The following is a 23,846-nucleotide window of genomic DNA, read 5'->3' as shown; positions in this document are numbered from 1 at the left end:
TAGGACAGGAGTGTTAAGGATCAACACTACATGCTGACCGACCAGCAATACTGATTGTAACTATACTGTACCAGCACAAGCTGTGTATTGGCTTTTTCACAACAATGCATTCACTGTTTGGATAATAATTTTGAAGTGGAAATATACATATACATATATATATATATATATATATATATATATATATATATATATATATATATATATATATATATATATATATATATATATATATATAATATATATATATATATATATATATATATATATATATATATATATATAAGTTGTAAATATGTTCGTGTTGAAGATATGCTTGCGTTTTATTTCATATACAAAATTCGAGCAATTGTCGAGCGATCGACTTTCAAGCTACAATGAAGGAATTTATGTCAGTCTCTATCAGTGGTATTAATCTGCCAAGATACTAGTATATCAATGATATTAATCTGCCAAGAGACTGGTATATCAAAAGTCTAACATATAAACTGAGATTATATTATTGCTTAAATGCTTCATACTAATTTATCAAGGAAGTACATACATGTTATATGTATTCTCAGAAACACATTATTATTGCACTGAGTATTGTGCATTAAAAAATACAGTCGCAAAAGACATAGAACTCGCCCACTGCATCCGACGCGAGTGATGTCCTTTATGGGGTCACTGATGACAACAGCCAAGAGAAGGCTAATTAAATAAACGCTTTGGGCCATAGATGTTAGAATGACATTTAAACGCACTACTCTTCAATCGATATAAGAAAAGCATTAAGATGATGCAGAAGAAGAACAAGGCAAGCATCGAAAACAATTTCAAACGGTATTGGTAAAAGGAAGAAAATGACAAAAACGATTGACGTAATTTACAAGCGCTCTAAGAAATTGATTTCTCCAGTGGCCTAGTAGTTAGAGCGTCCCCCTCGGATGCAGGAAGTTTTGGGTTTGATTTCCGGCTGAGTTATGCCAAATATTTACAAAAATGTACTGACATTCGCCTCGCTTCGAGCTCAGCATTAAGAGGTCATTGTTAGGACTGGTCGGCCTGAGCCTGGTGTCAGGATAATGTGACTTGGTGGGACATCATGCTACATGTCTGCGACAAGATGCCCCTGTTCTAAACATTACTATAAACTGTCACACTGCAGACATCCTAGGGATAGGACTGAAACATTGTTCAGGCTACGTTAAAAATCCAAAACACACGCACAAGAAATTTGAAGTTATTGGATTTACAAACACATTGTTACCCTTCTCCGCTTGGTGCAGCAGTCTGCCGTGATGGGCCATACGAAATCATTTGTGCTGGTGAGGCTCTAGAAATGTATCATACACAAGTTCGATTAAAATATTGAAAAATATCTTATTCACGTTTACATATGATTTTGATCGTGCCTGTGATAATAAAGAGCTTTTCATGTGGTAAAACCTGATTTAAATCTTCGAATTACCATTCAAATCACATATAGACTATGTGAGGTTTTATATCGGCCTACCTTTGCAATCAGTGTACCGCTTAATGTAAAAGTTAGATAAACCGCATGCGTGCATATGTACGAAGTTCCATTGCAGAGTTATTTTTCCTTGGAAAATACGATCAATGTGGCAGAACATGCCATTATGAGTAGTGTAAAACAAATACGCAGTTGCTACGTTTTGGTCCAGCGGGAATACCATGTCTTAAGTGTGGCATCGGAGTCAAGTCATATAATCAACTTTGCTAGCCTTGTGGAACTATTCGTGTACAATATATTACGCGCAGAAATGAAGCGAAACCACAAACACCCGTTTCTGAAAAATTTGTGTTGCTGTTATAGGGTTTAATTCCACTTTTCAGCACAAGATAGGCTATACATGGAGGCCAGTATAACTGGTGGAGGAAGAACCCGTGAAGAATCACCGATGCACGAGAAGCTACTGGCAATCCTTCTCACGTACCCACGTTAGCCGAGCCTGAGATTCGAAACCACGCAGACAGAGGTGAGATGACAATGATCCAGAACGGCGAGCGCTTTAGACCACCCGGCCACTCTGAGCCCCGTTTCTGAACAAACAAATGTGTTTGTATAGACATATACAAGACAAATAAATGCAACAACAACCAGGATGAAAAGGTTTACAGTTTCGGACACTGAACAAATACAAATATCAAGCAAGTCATCGAAGAATTCATTGATCAGAGAAACGCTTTGTCTTCCTCATACATAAAGATGTTTACCATTCCACAGCTAAAATATGTCGCACTGAAACATGTAATATACATACCAACCCGTATTAATAAATGTGACTTATTAAAACACATATTTGTATTCACTACTGGTTGCCGATACAGAACAACAACATCAATATTTGCAATTTAACAACTAAATCAATTTACATGTGCGTATAATATCCGAATAGCATGGGGTCCAATAACATCTGACATAGATATGATAACAGGTCAGTATGAAAAAAACATCGTCGTAGTCTCGCGTCTACTATCCTTGTTGAAGCGACTGAGTATGCTCGTGCAAAACACAGCAATCACACGTAAGCGAATTCAAAGTTCAAAAGCGTGGTGGCGAATTCAAAAATCACGTGGCAAGTATCCCACCCACACAGCAATCAGGAAATACGCTCGTCAACTATTTACAAATATGATTCCTGGAATACTGGCGGTATTACAAAACTTTGGTTACGCTGGCGGTAAAGCAGGTGTTACGAAATACCTGATATGGCTTGCTTAGACCACCATAAATTCCAGTATTTGACGTGTTTCGTATCTTGTAAATATACGTTTTCTTTGCATCGCGTGACGTCTTCATTGCTTGCGCGGCACGTGCGTAATACATGTTAACGCTCGCGACTATATATGTTACTTAGCGATCTTGACTGACACAGCCATTAGAGGGAAGCTCTTTATGTGTTTAGCTGTCGGGGCGGGATCGCCATTATATCTTACTTAGTTTGAGCCAACGAGTTGGGTGAGTTATATTCTTTATAATCAACTATTTTTAATGAATGTTCAGTTTCGCAAAAAGCGTTCAATGTTGTATTATACGTTTGCGTTGCTTAATTGTACTTTTAATTTAATTCATCAAGAGTGTATGGCTTATGTAATTCGGTAGCGAGAGATGGTACGATTCGGATTATTAACAGGAATATGAACACATATGCAATACTCCTGTTGGTAGGTTATCTTGTCGCTATTATAACTAATATTGAAGACGTATTATGTATGTATTAGAGTTTGAGTATATCATCTTTCTATTTTTTTGGTATGCCATTTGTACGTCACAGTCGCACATAAATAATATTTCAGGTGTGTTAATATTAGTCCATTTGAAATGCTCAGATATTTTAATCTAGATACACAGAAATCAGACTATGTGGAAAGTTGTTTCGTTTCATATTCAGCTAGCTAGGTGTGGATAACTAGGCGTGGATTACTAGTTGTGGATAACTAGGTATGAGTGTCTAGGTGTGGATAACTGTGTGCGGACTGATTAGGTGTAGCCAGAAGCCGCATCAATAGTGATGAAAGACCGCCAGGAAAGTGCCAACGTGTATGTGCGTGAAAAGTATGTATGGTTGAAGAGATCGAGCCGGGAAGCGGGTCAAGGGGCATATGAAATGTCACGTAAACATTGGACATACATATAAGAATTTCATTATAGTGTTTGACTATAAGAAGTTCATAGTGTTTGACTAAGATAAATGTCATTATAGTGTTTGACTATAAGAATTTCATTAAAGTGTAAGAAGGTCATAGTTAAGAGAATTTTATTATAGTGTTTGACTATAAGAATGCCATTAGTGTTTGACTATATAGGGAAAGGTCAGCATATTGGTTGACCATAGAGACAAAAAGCATGGTAGTGTTTAATTATCTGAGACAACTTTATAATTATTGAACATTTCAAATAATTATATATGTTCTTCATCATGATTTTACATTGGATCCATATTATGTACCTTTGTATTTATTTTGATGTCATGTTACTTCATCAGTAGTGTGAGAGAATAATACATCTTTGTATTGTCACTCGCACATATATTTGTTATTTCTTAAATACCAATTCATTCTTAAAGGGTGTTAGCTCGATTACGTTACAGCAGGCATTATTCTGAATCCACATCTGTTTATTCCACTAAGTCGTGGCAAGAGTGGTGCCGCGTAAGTTTGAACCCTAAAGATTCCGCATTCAATAAAAAAAATTGGCAGAGGCGTTAAAAACATCCTCGAAACGATATAGATATGCAAAACTTCTTGGGTCCGGTTGAACGGCAGACAACACATGTGATTTGCAGATAAAGATTTACCTAAACAAATCAAAACCTCTCGTGGTGCTTCACGACTTGCGTGAGTATGATGGTCATTCAATAATGCAAGCAGTAGCAACAACAAAAGAGTCACCAATAAGCGTGATGCCCAACAACATGGACGTTTTGCCTGGGACTGCAGTTTACCGATTTATTACAGTTTTTAAATTAGTCTGACGGCATGCACCGTAAACAGACCTACTGACCAAGATACGACAAGTATCCATACGAACAAATTTCCTGAAACCAATTTGTATTGTATTCATTGCTGTCACGTGAATTTATTTCAGGACACGATCATGTGTAAGAAACAAAAACTCCATGATTAACCTTTGCCGCAACGGCTTCATCTATCCAATACCCACGAGGAATGGAATATATTTTTGATAATGTCTGACCCTTTCTGTTCAGTGTTTATCTCAGTATAAATTTGCTTTTATTCGGTGGATCTTTGTTCATTGAGGCAGAACCTGCAAGTACAATTGTGGCATAATACCTCCTTTGACGACCCTTCGTGTTGTTCGCTGTTCAATATCGGATTAATCGCATTCAGATCATGGATAAGATCTCGTCGGCTCGTTGACTTTCAGGTATATCATCCGATACCTTATAAGCAAGCTCATATACGTAACACTCATCATCAACGTAGTTGAGCAGTGCTTATCGGGGCTTTGTTTTTTTTATTAGAATCCACTCCTGTATCAAGGTGTGTACCGGGCCCACAGCAGTTTTAACGAGGAAGTGATTTTCACCTGGCTGTTTACTCCACGGTGCCCATGGTAACTTTGATACTGTGGCCGTAATATCAGCGTTGACGACATTTGTTAATAAAGGTAAGCTTCTTTGCCCAAAAAGGAGTACAAGTTCCAGTAATCGCTGCTCGTCCGTTAGACGTTTGAACTCGAGTTAGATTTGCGGTACGTGTCTTCGTTGAGATATATCATGCAGTATGAAAACATGACCATATTAATCAGTACTCTGTTATTCAATGGCATCAACAAAACATATATTCGCTGATGTTCTAGGTAAGAACCAAGACATTTCCATCATTGACTTCTCCCCCCAACAAGACGTAAACCGTCAAATCATGGTGAGGCAACACTATTTCAAAACTCTGTTCATGCACTAATCATTGGCACTGCTGGAACCAGAAAAACATTGTTCTGAATATGATTTTACGATGGTTTATGTGAGATCCGTTGTATGTGATTGCTACATCGGTTGATGATTAACTGTGTTATATGTTTCGAAACATATAGAAAGGGTTGAGTAACAAACAACCGTTGAGAAGTCGTAACAACACAGGTATTTATTTTTTCCACTATTGACGAAGTACCTAAATTTACGATTTGGATGCAATAAAAACAATCTTGTTTCGCAGAACGATGTGATGCATGAAAACCAAGGTCAATCCAGCACAAATAGTTTTGATGAGGCTGACACAAAATAATGACAACATATATTAGACTCATAGATACGCAGATGTACCTAGATAATCCATGGTCTTGGCAACATTCATTGAACTTGGAGAGCAGCTGACCATGCGTATAATGAATTTCCTGAAATGTTTAGGCGGTTCATCTTGGACCACTATAGCTTTCTCCCCAATGATTTGACCTAAACTTGCCTCGATAAATATCGTGAGGGTGTAGTCACAAATGTGGCCACACTGATGTGTCTAACTATAACAACAAAAACTATTATATACAAAATCCGGCAGTAATGTCTTTGAGGATTATGAGAAGCGACGCCGTAAAGCCGCTCACGAACAACAGAAAATGATTCAAAATGTGATAGAAGGTCGCCATAAAATCAGTGATATGATAGAGGCGCGTAAGACGGCAAGATAAAACCTTACATCAGAGGTTAAATTTTTCAACGCTGACGCAACCCACACTGTAAATATTAGAGCGTGATGAGGATATAAACAAATCAGCAAAGGCAAAGTGCAACAATTGGAAGCGGTTAAGGCAACATAAACAGAACCTGGTCCAGTTAGTAAAATAGCCAAATGCACCAAGGCTTTCAAATATGCAACACAAGCAACAGTGGAGGCCATCACTTGTTTTTTGCTACATGAGATGAAGGAAGTCAAAGAAGATGATGGCGATGATGTTGTTGTACTTGATGACAACGTAAGAAAATTTCTTGACATAATACCAGACGTGCCACCCAAGTACAAGTCCATGATGCGAACACCGTCTCAATTTTGTAAGGACATTTTTAGCAAGAAATTGTACAAATCAAGTAAATGTCGCTCTTAACAGACTTCCCATGGGAAGAGTACACGATAAATACCATCAAATACACATACAAAATACATGTATAGGGAATGACCTACACTGGTATTTAGGGAGTTTAATGGAGAGAAACAAGCCAGCGGTAGTCTGTAGAATCATTTTGAAGAAACGCTTGTTGAGGTTAGGAGTGGAGAAATTGAAGAAGGTGCAACGTTATGGAGAGATTGTACTAAATATTCAGTATCTCAACCAATGATGCAACTACAACCACATCAACATCCTAGAGACTCTGATTTTGAATATGCTACAAACGACGTATGCAGGAGAAGGAACGAAAACTTGAGGAACGACAGAGTGGAACAGATGGTTAGTACAACAATCTCGACCCATATATAGGTCAATGGAAGAATGCAAACAGCGGCTACGAGAACAAAGATAACCCGCTACACCTGCGCCTGCTTCGGAAAAAGAAACAGTTTAACGAAATCTGACAGAGGCAACAATTTGGAAGTATAACACCATTTCTCGAAGAATGTACTGCAGTTATTGCAGAGAAAGTACAAATGCAGTAGTTGACGCATGAACAAGCAATGAAAGGAAGCGGCCTTGGTGTACTGTATAACCCTAGGACCATGCTGATCGATTGGAAAACTTGTAATAATCAGTTCGGTGGAGAAACAACGCATCGAAGTTCATTAATGAAGCTACATCGCCTTGGCAGCGATTGCGCATCAACGACGCATGGACAGAGACAAATATCGTGCGCTGATGTATGGACTTGTTGAAGATATGCTAGATATGACACGAATGATGTTCATTTATCGAATATGAGTGTTATGTATATTGTATTAAATTTATATTTGATTTAATTTAATTGCTAGAGAATTTAATGTTTTTTATTCCATTACATGATAGTGTAATGTAACTTTGTATACTGAATTTGACATTTTCCAGAAATTCAGTTCATTGCGATTTCACCTGAATGTTTTCCGTAAACACTAATAATATAAACTTTGTATATAATGCTGACGTGGTTTCTGACCTTCGTTCAGAATCAATAAGAGTTGAAGTAAACAACTTTTTTATAGTTTTATTATGTCTCAGTGTAAGATTCATTAATGAAATCGAGGCCATACCGGAAGTACGTGATGTTAGGAATGTACAATGCTTCTATGTTGGTTTAGAAGGGTGATGACGGGACCTTCATACGAGAATCTGTTTTGCGTCTTAAATTAATGAATAACTGTTTTCTATAGAGAATTTGGGCAGTAAGGCTTTAAACCATTTACATTTAAAGGTGTTTTGTTGTGACCAGTTTGAGCTGTATTTTTTTTCTTCAAATTATTTGGATGCTGAGGTTACTTTTCCCTGAAATACTTGTGTTCTAAATTATTCTTGGACAAAGACAATTACTGAAATTTACACAGAATTCAAACTCTGGAATATTATTTTCTGTGCTCCAACAAAGAACTGTTGACACATCAGTACGGGGGTGACCACATAATATGTAATCGCCTTCCATTTTGTATTTCATCGGGATTCGAGCTCGGTTTCATTAGGACATTTTATTACAAGGACCTCTATTTTTTAAACCTTGGATTACTCTTAGATTCTTTTTGGATTCGATTTGTCGAACCGTAACTTCATTTTCTCATGTTTGCCTTGTTTTTCTGGGGAAATAACTTTTTTGTTAAATTTTAAAAAGCTTGATGTCTTCATTATTTTCTTCATTCGTTTTGTAGGAGCCAAAATGCAGCAATGAGTTGAGGCGGGTGGAGCGGTTCGTGCACTATTTATGCATCAGTACAACAGGTTGTTGAAAATACAGCCCAGAGCGTTACCTAGATGGTCCCCATGTCATCAACGAAACCAGAATTCAGTGTGATATTTTCTCCGCCTGTGGCCGCTGGTGAATCATGCACATTGGAGATCGCCCGAACATCCTCTGGCAGTGTATTCCAGTTGGCTAAATATCTAATCCTAACAGTCCTGTAGTCTGATCGCAAACAATTCATGTATTTTCAGCACACACTGGCGCCACCTAAAATAGTATTGACATATAATGATCGATGAAGAAATTCGGCGAATAATCACACTGGAAACCGGCATAGTTCGTAACATTTATAGACTTGTCAATGAGCCCACAGTCAATTCTGTCATTGCAATATACTCTTAAACGTATGCGTTTCATATTCTGACATAAATCTGACATAGTTAGGATTTCACCAAATATTCAGGCCAATATAACTTGAGACTATGTCAGTGGTAGATATGAAATCAGGTCTGAAATGACAGGTGTAATTGTTCAGGGCTATATACTGTTTGGGTTTTCACCAACCGTGCTAACAGTTGATTTGATATCGATTTCACATGTGTATCTTCAGTGCTATAAAAATCGGCTTTCATAAACTCGATTTTTGCTTTGGATCAAGTCTGGCAAATTGTTGATAAGCGGAGTAATAATAATAACACTGACTGTCGTGCGTGAACGTGTGAAACAAGTTCGGGTTATTAACCCCAAAACGTATGTGCACGTAACATATCACGAACTGGGCTTGGTGATGTTCCTCGTGGATTATTTGCAGGCGCATCAAAAGCGCTCGCATTCTTCTCATCGCGCGCTACAATCATGGCTCAGTAAAGATTCATTGCCAGTGGTTGATTGTATTAAAACTGCTTCTGTATATCGATTGACGTAACAGGGACCTCCGGCGACTCACTCGCTAATAGATCGAATATAATGATTATTAACACGAGCACGATCGACAGCAGAAACATTACCATCAACAGAACCAATACCGCCTACAGCTATCAAAGTCATTACCGAAGCCACTCAGCAACGATTTTCATATTCAGTGATTGCAAATCTAGCAAGAGGGAGTGGATTCGGACGGTAAGTGGTATTGAAGAAATGCAATAATGTATAATCTTGCCATGGCTCATTTCAAAGAGTATTTGATCCAGCTTTCAACACTGTAGCGCCTGTTTTAGTGCCTCTAAGCAAGATAAATTTTCGATATCATCCATATCTGGCCACTGATCCAATCAATGCAGTTAAAACAGAATTGCAAGCGCAGGAAACATCTATGTTTTCCTTGCACGTGAAGCATTCTTGGAAACTGACAGAAAACTTGCACAGAACGATGATGCTTGTTATCCTGCCAATGTTCAAGTGGAATTTGTCAACAACGGTATTATAGCCTTGTTCAACAGTGCACCTTATTATATCAATAAGAAAGAAGTACAATCATTTTTGAACAACGTTGATGTTGCAACAACCATTCCTCGACAATATACCTAGCAAATAAGTACCAAATTAAGCCAAAACGTATGTTTGCGACGTTTCAAAATTTAACTGGAGATACTAGTCATTAGAGTAGTAAGATGATATTTGACACATTAGGAGTGACTGAAGTTTCGTTGCGGTTAAACGGTCATCAGGAACCTTCTAAAGAAATTCGGCTTCACTATGCAGAATCCGTTCTTCCTAGTGCACGTTCTTATCACAATATGTGGTAGTACTTGAATCGATATCAATATATGATATTGGTCGAATGAGGGTGATTGATGCACCTGTGAAATATTCGTATAATTCTTAATTTAACCTGTTAAGTATTTTAATAATAATATGATATGCCGATTTGAAGGTCGGCCTTAGTGAGAACCAGTTAGAAGACATAAACAAAAGGAATCAAAAACAATTGTGTGACACAAAAACTTCGTCCGGCAAAACTGAATGGAAATGTTCACTTGTGATTGACCCAAACACAGCTAGCTCAACTTTATGCATCCAAATACAATGACATCTCTGTAACATTAAAATTATCATGGTCAGAGGTGATGCAAATACAAACGACCGGTTTAATATTTTCATTCCTTGCAGCGATTCCAGCATTATTGGCAGCAAATGTTCCAACGATTGTATATAGGCGCAAAGTTACGGATTGTCGGAACTGCGTGAGAACTGGCGCTTAAAAAGGCGGTTAGTGGGCGTATTAAAAAGGAAAACTCCTTTGATTGCCAGTCACAAGCCATCGAATACATTCGGGCAAAGGTCTTCGATTACACATCCTCAGAAGATAACGCCGTTTGCCATTATAGAAATGCTCGCAAAAAGCAATAACACTCAAACATGTTCGGCGTGTTTTATGCGCAATGAACTTGTATCAGTGCCATGCACACGTAAAACTGGCATCATCAGTCTGGATTTGACAACAGGACCTGACACTCACTGGGTCGTATACGTGGTAACACCTCAATATCGTTAGTATTTGGACTCAAATGTACTTGAACCGCCAGTTGAAATTATTAATTATGTATGCAAGCTCGATAAATTATCACCGTTGGATGGTCCCATGTGTGGTCATCTTGTCATTGAATCGTTGAGTGCTGTTGAGCTTTCAACAACACCGCAAGCACTTATTGGTTTCACATTAAAGTACGTTTAATATTCTACAAAATATATATTAACATTTAATGACATTACACAGCCCAACAAAACGGTTCTGATGTTGATTTCACCAGGTGTGCCACTAAAGCGGACTTGATATACTTTACCAGCAAAGTTGCTGGTGTTGACCCTAGCGGCCTTGCGATGTTTGAAGACCCCGTTGGTGAACTGAAATGTAGACATTCAAGATATTATTCTCAGGTAGAAAAAATAATTAGTGCTAAACCATCTGGCTGAGTTCACTGATAACGGTGGAATGAGAGACTGAGGTGTGTCGCTCACGTTTATGACAAACTATTAGTGCAGGTAATATTGCAATAGAACAATACGTGCAATAATAAATCACAGACACAAGCACCACTACGAGTAGTAACATAATGAAGTAAAATTGCATGTATATTAATTAAAGAAGGAGAGGAAAACACTGACTTATTAACCTTAGCAAATAGTCGACCTATTTCAAATTATTTTGAATAAAATGACCTTGATAGACCTAAACGTCACATCGTAAAGGTAAGTGTATGTAAAGATGGATGGGGTAAAATGATAATTTTGATAAATAATCAGCGGCATCTTGGAGTATTGTCACCATTATCACGAATCGATAAATCGGATGCTGCTATAGATTTTTCACACATTCTCTATCAAACTAATTTGTCGCTGAAGATGAATTTCAGTTCGAAGCATTAAAACTTTATCCGAAAGCATACTTTATCGTCTTTGGCGTTTTGTGTTTAAGATTATATTTTATCATTGTAATGGAAACGGGTCGTGGTCATCAGTTTGCGGAGGTTGTCGAAACAACTAGCAGTGGATGTTAATATTGATTGCGATTTTGCTCCACTTACCCATGAATAACTGCTTCAAAATGGCGTTACCAGGCCTTGGTACGCACATACATATAATCTTGCAAAGGTTGAAGTAGAAAGTGATAGCTGGATCCACCCTGATGTATCAAATCCAACTAGAGGCCATGATGCAATCAATCACCAATGTATTCAGCTGAGTTACATTCACTCATGTTAAGCCAACGATGGCTCGTCTACCAGCAAAAGATAGAGTTACGAGTATAAACAGACATGCATGTGACTTGAATTTTTAACGTAGTATTGATCAATTTTAGTCCAATCGCTACGATGTCCGCTGTATGGCATGTTATAGCGATGTCTAGCATTGGGGTATCATACTGCAGACATATAGCATCATGTCCCACTCAGTCACATTATCCTGAAGCCAGGCGGATCCGTCCCAACACTAACCTCTTAATGCTGATCGCCAAGCGAGGAAGCTGCCATTACCAAAGTTACGTCTTTGGTATAACTCGGCTGGTGTTCGGTCCCGCGCCCTCCCGCAATTGAGGTGAAAGCGATAACCACTTAGGCCACTGAATCAGTCTACAACTGATTTTTTGTATCGAAACAGCATCTCCCATCGTGAGTTACCTGTGCAGTACCGATCACTATCGGATGCAGCTTAATTCAAGGAAGGAAACCCGTTGCGACATTGGCATCCGTCCGAGACTCTAACCTCCATGACTGGGTCAGGTGTATTGAAAATTAAAATTGCTAAAAATGCAACAGTAGCTTATGGGCTAAGTATGATATGAGGTTTGAGACAATGATGGGTGGCAGGGGCCCAAGGGATACAAAAATACCAAAACCCTACTTTGATGCATTTCATTTTATGATCTACAAATGATATTAGAAATGGCTGACATACTTTGGGGATGTAATGAAAAATTGACAATATATCTATTCTGCCAATATCTAATGGTTTTTTCCTGCATTTTACTTACATGCAACTTAATTAGCAATATCAACACACGTGAAATTCGCGAATTCAATATTTTGTTTTCACGAATATAAACAAGTGGTTTCGCTCCTTTTCGGAAATTCATATAGTATATTTTTTTCAGATACACCTGCCCAACAAACTGCCGAGACCAACCTAGATAATTCAAAGACATATTATAATATCGAGGAATCGAGTGCAGAAATTACTTTAAATACAAACTCTGGTATGAAGCCAAGTAACTATTATGAGGTATTACATAACTTATTTCGCTTCTATGTTTTGACTTTTACAGCTTTGGTTGCTATTAGTATACGCACCATTTCTGATATGTGTGAAAGTAATCAATGTGTATTTTGGAACATATTTGATATCGTCATGTTTTCAGATGGACATGTGTGACTATGTGTTGTCAGTTGTCATTGTACATGAAGATTAACACGTTTTAAAGTATATCGCGATTAGTTTTGTTCTTGTTGGATTAGAAGCTGTCATTTGCTTTTTAAAGTTTCCTTTAAGACAAAATTTCGGATTATCCAACCCTACCTGTCTGATTATGGTTAGAGATGAGGTAAGAATTATATGACATCTGCTAGCCAAATATAATCGAGAAATGAATTATGATATAAGAAATTTCATTATTCGAGCTTGAATCAAATTTTAATTTAATACCCTCACATGATATTGCTGCATTATTCACTTAAGTTTAGATGCAGACATGGGTTAGGTCGTCTAAATTTGGGTCAAGCACATCAAAATGCACAAACAACAAAGTTTATATTGACACTATTAAGAGCTCTTATGGATATTTACCTTCAGAAACTCGGAGATAGGACGGTGGTAGAAGAATCTTCGTACTCTACCATAGCGAACAGTCACATGGGTAAGATATTAATTAGAAATCGTATGAATTGTAAGAATGCACAAGCTATGAATCGATGAAATCAGTTGGAAATAATTTGTGTAAGTTTATATTTTCGTCCCATAATACATAATTTATTCCTTCGCTCCACATATGTTTATTTACATTTACGCTGATTGTTTAAATTGAATATCTGACCTTCAAACGTGTATCACTATATTAATCCTAATTTACTTACGTGCTTTTGCAGCAAGCGTCTTTGGTCGTTTTAATCACAAATATGCCGAAAATGAATTAGTACAGGGTCGCGCCATTCTATTTAATAACGATATATAGGCAAATTTCAGAGGTGATAAATGAAATATACACTTTTCCAGACGAATCTGCATTCCAAAAATATATTTTACAATTGGTACATAGTTTTGTTTTTCATAAACAATTGGGAGAAAACTATCACTTTTCCTAAATCTAGATCTTTAAGTAGATTGAAATAATATTTCATCCTAGTCTTATGTGTGAACTGGGCTATATTAGTTAATGATCTAAGGCCTGCGACATACGACGCTGAATCTCATTTCAGCAGTTCGATCAATGACATTTTGATGACAACGTATCGAAATGCATGCCATGATGAATATTTGATTTAGCGAAATGACAACCTAATAGCCTACATAAACGTAGACGATACTTTAGTATTGCACTGATATGATAATTATTTTGTATGTGGAAATTGTGGATATTTACGTAAATGAATTTAAATATGCTACCAGCTATTCAGAACTAAAGTATCACGTGCATTCCTTACATGAATGTGACAAACACAGAATGTGAATTAATCAAGTGTGACATGCTTCTGATCAATAACTGCAATCTACGGAATCTGAACTATGTGTCTCTGATCACGAGATCGTGTGGGTAGGTCACCGTCTCATTTGCATGACAGCAATAAATACTACTAAGCACCTGCTCATCAATCACAAGAAATCTAAACCCTGAATAGACATATCCTACAGTTCCCTTATTTTAATGTTAAACACAGACTCAAGTATAGCGGAACCAGCAATCATTTTGGAAAGCTGCAGTTTTTCTGGGGCGGGAGATGTAATTATAATTCCTAGTCCTTCTTTTTTCACGGCACGTGATACACGCAAAATGTAATGACTGTTGGTCATTGTGAATTACATTAGATACGATCTCTGGATCAACATCTGATTATTCCTTCCGATCTTTGTTATCATAAAAGATTATAATATCAGATAATTTAAGACTAAAATGCCACAAGTTAGTGTATTGTATGGGTCGTTCTCTACTTTTCCGTATAAAGACTTTTGATATGATGCAAATCCATATACTTTCAAGGGTTCGAAGCACTGCAACGATGACATTTTAGTTGTCATACCTTAATTGTTAGATATGCCAGAGGGTCTTGCTGTGTGTATGGATAAATCATATCATGATTTGTATTTGAATTCGTGATTTATAGAAACTAAATTTGGTGAACCATACATGCAAATGAATTGAATGTACTGCCGATCACAATTATTTTGTTTCTTTTATGCAGATACCAACAGAAGGAATTCTTCTGAAATTACAAGTGATTGTGATGAACAGCTAAAGTCACTTGATATTGAGCTGAGAAATGTAGAGGAGAAGAAAAGAGATCTGCTTAAAAGAAAAGAGAAAATTATTCGCCAAAAAATAAACAAATCTTAAGGAAATGAGAAATGAAGGTCTTTTCAAGGCACTATTTTGTAGGTGTGCAAAAACAGATAATGATTTGAAACTATATTGACTTCTGATATCACCACAGGCGTGTGCAATGTTTTACGGAGAGGAAAGAAAAATACAGAATCATTACCACCACAGCGAAAGCAATAATGTAATTATTCATAACATTATTTCTCTACATGTGACTCGTCAATGTTTTCCGTTAGGTCGTTTTGTTTCTTACCAAACCTTTCACTTTCTCAGTAAGAATGGAATATGTTTCGGATTACACAAGAAGTTCCGCAAACGGGGAATACATAACTACTTCTAGCTGAAAGGAAAATCCTTCCCATGTTTACAGGCAGGTCAGCTTAAGACGTTTAGGTTTTAGAGCTTTGCTTAACAGTGGAGTAGAGCACATTAACAACAGCGTGAGTCGAGCCTGTATACAACAGTTATATACTTTAAAGTAGCAATATTTATGATTTTCGTATATGTATTAATACAGTGCTCTCCTTTATTCGTGTCAGCATTCGGAGAGAAATATCGAAATTTTATAAAGAAGATTTTGACTGTCGTAAAAATCAAATCAAAATTTTATTATAAAGTCCTATATTTGCTACACTTACTTGGAGGAAGTTGGTAATGATACATTACGTCTCTTTAAAAACTATATTTTACTCACATAGGTCTAATTATTTCTATCTGGAGAATGGAATTTTTCAAACGTTGTATAATCTGTAACAGATTATGTAAAAATGACATATCATAACAAATTAAAAAATATTGATTGAACAGAAGAATATGTAACACTGATGGACGGAGAAGTAAGAGAATATATTAAAAATATCGATCTTTACACTACAAATGATCATATACCTCATGAACAATTAAAAATAAGGGATTCAAAGTGAAAGTAGGAAGTTTATATGTATTTGGTTCCATATATACATGCATATCACATGGACAAACTAATTTCGTTATCAATTATTTTTATCAACTTTTGAAAAAGAAGAAGAACATGAGTGTTGTTGGATCTGCGGTTGAACAAAAACATAGTCGCCGTATGATAATCGTGACAATCATGGAGAACAGGGAAAAGTGACATCTTATACCTGATTTCTAAAACAAAACTCCACAAGGCTTTACATACTTGGCATTATTTAATGTAAAGTAGTATTTAAACGTTAGCTCGATAGTAATGTCCTGTACAAGCTATATCAAGTTTTTTATAGCTTGAATTTGTAATAACTCATTGTTGTTTGCATAATATAAATCCGTAATTGTATCTTGTACAATTTATATGTACCTATCGACTTCAGAAACGTTTCCTCTGGAATCTATTACTTTTTTACAAATGTTGTATTACTTGCTTGTTTTAGGTTGGTTTAAGATTAAAGGCATACAACCTAAGATTTTCGAATATTTCAATTCTTGCATATGCATGATATCATGAAAAGTACAGTACAAATAATGAGTAATTACACGTCATTCAGCTTCATAAATTGTACAATTGTCAGTTTAATCAATGAGCTTGTAATGATTTTCTAGGCAAGTATATACGGTATGCTAATTAATTATGCGAAAACGGAATTTCCAGAAGTCGCAGTGTCACGTGGAAGTCGAGATAAGCATGTGTTTCTCTTTTATGTAATTGTTGCCTTATTCTTCATATTTCTGTGTCTATCCTTATGTTAGTTCTGTATAGTCACGCGCAATATATGTATTAAGTTTTGATTTCTTATTGTATATAATAAATTACAAGAAGTAGGCCAAAAAGGCAATATGTAGTATCATGACGATAAGGGCTTCCTTTAAGGGGCAATTCTTAAAATTCCCATTCCGTATTACATGTCGTGTTTGTGAGATTGTGTGTTAAGTTGCAAGATAAACTAACTAAAAATATTATAATTCGTATCATTGTAATCAGAACCGCTATTAAAAGATCTGTCTAAAGCCGCCTCTTTGGCTCCGAATGATGTTGATTGTCTTGTAAATTTGCATGAGCACCTCATGCTCACTTATCTAATACTCGATGTGATTTGCGCATTTGTTTTAATGCTACAGTAATAATACTAATATTAATACTAATAATAATAATAGTGTTGTGGGCAAGCTCCATTCTAAATAAATATCCATTTAATGGCTATGTCAATAAGAAACTTATGGTACATTGTTATGTGATAAAAGTATTAGCTTCGACAAGTGCAATTAAAAAAGAAATAATTAAAAATGTCCCCCACCATATTGCCATTGAAAATCTTGAAAAACGTTTAAGGTGGTCTAAACCCAGACCATCAGGGCAACCCACAACACAAGATAGGACCCAATACTAGATTATATAAGGTAGTCTAAAAACCCAAAGACAATCAGGTCCGGCAGCACAAGGCTGCAAACAAACACGAAATAGGCAGTAGGACCCCACGTTAGTACATATAAGGTAGTCTAAAAACCCAAAGACTATCAGGTCCGGCAGCACAAGGCTGCAAACTAAACCGAATTAGGAATTAAGACCCCAAATAAACAAATTAGCAATAACCACTACGTTTTTATCAGCAAAAAGTGGACAAAAATCCCAATACCAACAGGGCCCGCCACATCAAGAGGCATTTTCACAACCATAGCTGTCAACCTAGACTCAAAGAACTGCTACTCTAACCAACTCTCTAACAACAACAGCCTAGAGTTATTTATTCAAACAACATGTATGAAATTAGACCATGGATACCCTGATGTCTAAAGCACTAAAGACCTGTGTCATAAAGCGCCTCCCGAACCTCAGTCTGACCTCCTTTACCTCGAACAGATACAAACAACATACGTGCAGTGCACGACCTAACAAACAGCAAAGCGACCGTTGGTTGGGTCCAATTCCCTTAGTCGCAATACCATAGCAACTGAAAACAGAGTGCGTGTTGGGTCTAATTCCACTTAACTTGGCCCTACACTCTGATCGATAGGCACTCAATGGTACCTCGAACTAACGGCCATATTAATAAGTGTTCCGTGAACACATTAAAACCTGGGGAAGTGGCACTATACCTCGCCCTAGGAGAAATCAAAAAGCCACCCGTGGTGGCATTAACCAGTGGTAAATGTCCAATTGGAGGCACACCACTTAAATTCTAGAAAACAACAACAACAAAGATTTGGGTATTAGATGATGTTTTCCTTCAAGTCCGTGATTAAAGTATTTATAGGAAAAATCTCGTCAGTCTGGCTACCCCTGTTGATTCGTGAAGAACGAAAAATGAGTAACAGAATTGCCAAACTCTTGGAACTTCAGATGCACCTGGAGTACGCCAGGCGCCTCCTGAATGAGCTGGCAACGGAGGCCAATGTAGAAGAAGGTAGATTAAAGAGGATAAGGAGGAGCATAGAAGGAAGAAAGAAGAGGAGGAAAAGAAAATATGTATCCTGTCTCATCCTATGATGATACCTAAGTGTGAGGTGAAACCTGAGGCGAGGACGCCTCCACATGTCACACGTCAGCCACAGCCACAACAACAGTGTCAACAAGAACCACAACTAGTGGTTCACCAGAGAGAACATAAACAATGACAGCATCCTAGACTGCGGAATATAAGACAGAGGGGAGTTTTCATCATCCCAGAAACTGAAGATGATGGTGCTGAGGCTACTCATCAAGCCTCTGCAATCCCAACCACAAGGGTAAATTGGGAAATGGATTGGAGCAGACGATGTGTGTGCGGTGCCAGACCTGGGAGATGCCAGCATTAGCCAGGTGTCTCTGAAGTTCAAAACAAAACCCACCAGAGCTCTAGAAAAGAGACTATTAAATTTGCCAATGTGTGAATGTGGAGTAGTGGGAATATAAACAGTCGCTCCTTTCCTGTTGTGATTGTGTGTTTATGTGCGTGTTTGTATGAGCTCACGTACGTTTGTGTGGATAATAGGTTATTGGTTTTTGTAAGCGCTCACGTACTTTTGTGTAGATAGTAGAGTGTGTGGTTTTTTAATCTTTCCTTCTGTGTGGATGGTATGTTTGGGTTTGTTTTGGGCTTCTTCGCGTGAGTGAATACTAGATTATGGTTGATATTGCTTCTCGGCGTGTGTGGATAGTGAATTCTGGTTATGGTTTGGCTTCTCCCCGCGTGTGAATAGTACACTTTTGGGCTAGTTATTTATGGCTCATCACCTCTGTGTGGACAGCAGATAATGAAAAGAGAAAAAATAGGGGATGTTTTCCTTCACGTCCGTGCTTTACGTATAAAATCTCACAGCGTTCGTAATTTTTACGGAATAACGGAGAGAACAAGATGGCAGCATTGCCAACATTATTTAACGATTTGAGAGATAGCTATGTTTGGATATCGATGCGACATACGTAGTGGAAAGATTAAATAAGGAAGGGAGATTTGAAGGTAGCCTAAACAATGTGAAGGGTCTTGGAGTAGCGAAAGACCTTTTAGAGGGGATACTAGAGGAGGAAGTGATACAATAAGAGGATTGATTGACCCACCTTATGTGAGAGTGGGAAGTTTAAAGGAGGAACTGGATCATGTCATCGAAGTCCGGTGCTACCTAGAAGACAGATTTTATTGGACCGACTGGTGGTATGTAAAGTGGTGTTTCTTCCATCTGATAAAAGCAGAAAAACTCATAAGAAAGGTGATGGAGATAGAAGTGAAGAAGATAAAAGAAAAATGGAGTAAAGAAAGTAAGGAAGAAGAGAATATGAAGAAGAAAGAGGAGTTTGAAAGACTGAACAATAATTGGATGAAGATACAAGACAGGTTTAGAGCGATGGGTCATCCAGACTGGATGCCGGAGTCGGAAGGGAAGAAGAAAGGAACGTTGGGAAAATTTAGGAGATGGATGAAGAGATGGATAAATTAGAAGAAGCCAAAGGCCTTTTTCAGGGCCCCCCATTTGCCCCGAAAAGAAATTGACTTTCTTACCTCAATTATGCTAAATGTTGTATAAGTATGATGTAAGTTTTGTCTGTTGTATATGTCTTATATCGATCTATACCTTTGCTCAGTACTGTGACATCTCCTTCCCTAGTTGCAACAGTGTTACTAATCTCCCCTTGCGTGACGTCAGACGCTATCTTTCCCTTGTCGCTATAGGGACACAGAGTGTACTTTTTAAGTGCTTGTCGCTATACAGGCCCAAAGGGTCTTGTAATGCTAATTCCTCTTGTCGCTATAAATCTTGTCGTTATAGTGCCGCGACACCTTTTACACCTGATTTTCCATTGTCGCTACGCGTACCCACATCACTACTTCCAATATTTTAAATAGATTTAAAAAGCTAAATAACCAACCAAAAACTCCCTGGGAAGCGTTAAATGTGTATTGGTTTGGTTTTGCCATTATGAATAGAAGTAATATATACAAAACTAATAAGTTAGTAAAAAAACTGGAAGTACCAAGGAAATTTAGGAATATAAAAGAACTTGTATGTAAATACAGAGATGTTGATGAACTATGGAGAATTGAAACGAAGTAAACTTATAATTGGATAAGGGAAAATTTATCCCTAAGAATACAAAATAAAGTAGAAGAAGAAAATATCTTCGTTCATTGGGATAGAGTTTGGAGGCACTGGGCCAACATCGGCTCACCCACGATTCAAAGTATAATATTCAAATACTTACATAACGCATGGTTAACTGGAGAAGTTTCACTACAAAGAAGAATGATTAGAACAATTGTTAAATGACCCATGTACAAAAAAGCAAATTTTAAGAAATATCATGCTATAGCACAGTGCCAAGGAAGGAAAAATGAAATAATTCAATTAATAATGGAAATCTATAAGAAGGAGAAATACCGAATAAATCAAATCGTATATTTAGACGGCAATTTCGATAATAATTTAATAAGGAAGATTACGGATTATATAACTAAAACAATGATAGCATGTGGCTAAGTCATACCAATTAAAAATAATAAATTATAATAACTAAATTAAGGTTCACTTAAAGATTTGTGGGGCCTATGGACCGAGGGTGAGGAGAAGGGAGGCGGGAAGGGGCGCTTCGGAGGGCACCCCTTATGGATGTCGCCTTGAAACGGACTGGAGACCCCAATCTCGCTCCTTGACTCTGAGGCTCTCTGGGCCGTGAGGCAACTGGAATCTCTAGATGTGTTTTAAGATTATAATAAATTTAACAATTCTAATAATAAATCAAAAATATACATCAAACATAGACACTGTGTACCTTAAAAACTATATTTTTAGATTAAGGAAAGTTTTAAATACTCTAAAATATATGAACAGGGAGGGACAGGGATCCTTAATGGGGAAAGTGCGAGATAAGGACGTTATGAGGCTATGTCCCATGGCACCACGCGAAGTGAACAGGCCTATGAAAGAGTTTAGAAAAACTACTCCAGGTAGGAAAACTTACCTGCATAACATAAAAACAAAGACTCTTGTGTAATTTTCTCTTCTATTTCCTTCCTTCAATTGTACAGCTCCCGTACCGTACAGTTAATCCCCTTTGTGTGGGAAAATTAAACCCTCTTGGAACTTTGGCAATAATCCAATAAATAATTTGAGGCGGCCTAACTCGAGTTGAGAGAAATACAAATGAATAAAGAAAGAATGTGTGGACCCCAACTCGATCACAGACGACCTCAATTAATAAATCAATTATGCGAAGAACGACACAGATTAACACTCACATGAAACAATAGAGAGTTATTTTTCTTTCTTCAGTCAAACCAGTATTGCACCATTACTTCGCCGAAATTAAAAATAAAATGAATTAATATAAAATTAAAGATTTGATCCAATTATCATCTGGATCGCAAGACAACTGGGGACGATTTGACAATAACTGGCTATCCCTACACAAAAACTATGTATATAACACACATACAATATAGCATATACTCATATAGCACACACGGGATATAGGCGACCTTTAGCCAAGGTCTACTTGGAATCTAGGGAAGGGATTTCGAGTTAGGTGATATAAACCTACTCTGAAGAACAACCATATGGATAACACTAGGATTTAAAATAATACCCCGTCAAAAATTTAATCTAAATTAATTTTGATCTAAATTCTATCTGAAAATAAAACAAACAACATATCTGTGGGGGTAACACTTACACATAAAAGACCCTTTATTTATATTTTTTGATAAGTGGCTACCAAAGGGTCATTGATCCACGTCGACCTATGCAACATATAAAAGGCAAAGGAGTGTTGTGTCCTCTTGCAAATAAATAGTTACTATCTATAGCAAGCGAAATTAATTGACCAGTCAAAGAGCTTCTTAGGTTTTCAATATGTGACTTCCATGATTCTCAAGTACTCTGGTGTGAAGATAAAGCTCGTATAAGTTTAAAATTTACATGAGGTATGTATCATTGTTCCTAGGCAGTTGACATTATTCCCAACTGTTTCCATATGTAAACATAAGGATTAATATGACTGGATCCGTTTCTTACAGCTGCATCCAATCAGACAGAATGTTTTACAACATTTGCGACGACTTGGATCCACATCCCTGGCTAACATATAAATGGGGGAGGGAGCTCGTGGCAACTGTGTGTCTAGACTTAGAGCGCTGTTGTGATAACATTACTCTGCTACAATAAAAGCCGACACGTCCTAGCAGATTCATCCAAACATGAATAGGTACGCAGCGACCGATTAGCGTTAATGTGATAAAACTGAATTAAAATATAGTATTACCTTTTCACTGGATTACCAATAACATAATCATTGTGAAAACACGACGAATAATTCCCGTGTGATTCAAACTTTTCATTATTAAATGCATGTGACATATAACAAAGTTGATGCAGCTGTCTATGACTTTGAAAACCACACAATTGCATGTGATTTATCGGATATAAACCTGGATACGTATACTGATTGCTGTTGTATTTTTTTTTAAAATTTACAATTGTTACTTATTCACCCTAGGTATTTGTTATATTTTAGGTCAGTGTAATAATAGCAGTGAATATATTTTGTAGGTCCTTCGTTTAATAGCGTAACAGTTTCCTTAACACCTTGAAGTAGCATTTCAAATTGTAGATTTCCTAGAGTGCAATATACCTCCCCAGTTTCTTCGAATTCTTTTCAGTGCATCAGAAATTATTCAGCTTTTCAAATCTTTCAGCTGTAACCTCTATTCGTATTATGCTTTCTTCAAAAGCCTCTTAAAATGATTTATGTAACTTCTTTTCTGCACAACAAACACAGCTGTGAATGTTTAAGCCGAAATTTTGACTAATTTCAGGTGACTTAAAATTGCATTCTGTCCTGGTTTATATATAAACTCGTGTATTATCAAGTTTCATTGTCATGCAAGTGTTCTAAAGCGATTTGATCGATTCTAGTGGAACATAAACAGTCAACGTTTTTTCATGGCTATAGTTTTATAAACTATATTTTGGGAACAGGTCTTCCATCCAACATTGAAACTGTATGTGATTTGGTAACAACCTGACAAGGAAATATTTACTGCGGCAACTCTACTTATAATATCATAATATATTTA

General features: G+C 37.0%; 2 protein-coding genes across 4 annotated transcripts in view; both read left to right on the top strand.

Moving 5' to 3' along the window:
- Window positions 1-16,767, top strand: part of LOC149798459 (uncharacterized) — a 134,147-nt gene extending 117,380 nt beyond the window's left edge. For all 3 annotated transcript variants that reach the window (XM_089963650.1, XM_089963651.1, XM_089963652.1), the window contains 3 exons: window positions 12,910-13,037; window positions 13,605-13,668; window positions 15,209-16,767. In XM_089963650.1, coding sequence (XP_089819776.1) covers window positions 12,910-13,037; window positions 13,605-13,668; window positions 15,209-15,360 — 344 coding nt within the window. In that variant the 3' untranslated portion in view covers window positions 15,361-16,767. The remainder of the gene's footprint in view (window positions 1-12,909; window positions 13,038-13,604; window positions 13,669-15,208) is intronic.
- Window positions 16,768-21,622: 4,855 nt separating this feature from the next.
- The window catches only part of LOC149798458 (uncharacterized), an 81,802-nt gene continuing 79,578 nt past the window's right edge, over window positions 21,623-23,846 (top strand). The window contains exon 1 of the mRNA XM_089960876.1: window positions 21,623-21,719. Within this exon, the coding sequence (XP_089817002.1) occupies window positions 21,623-21,719 (97 nt within the window). The remainder of the gene's footprint in view (window positions 21,720-23,846) is intronic.

This window comes from Sinohyriopsis cumingii, chromosome 6 (assembly GCF_028554795.1).
Source record: "Sinohyriopsis cumingii isolate HCF-2022 chromosome 6, ASM2855479v2, whole genome shotgun sequence".
In the NCBI taxonomy this organism is placed as follows: Eukaryota; Metazoa; Mollusca; class Bivalvia; order Unionida; family Unionidae; genus Sinohyriopsis; species Sinohyriopsis cumingii.
Note: the sequence above shows the minus strand (reverse complement) of the source record. Positions and strands in the feature narration are given on the sequence as shown.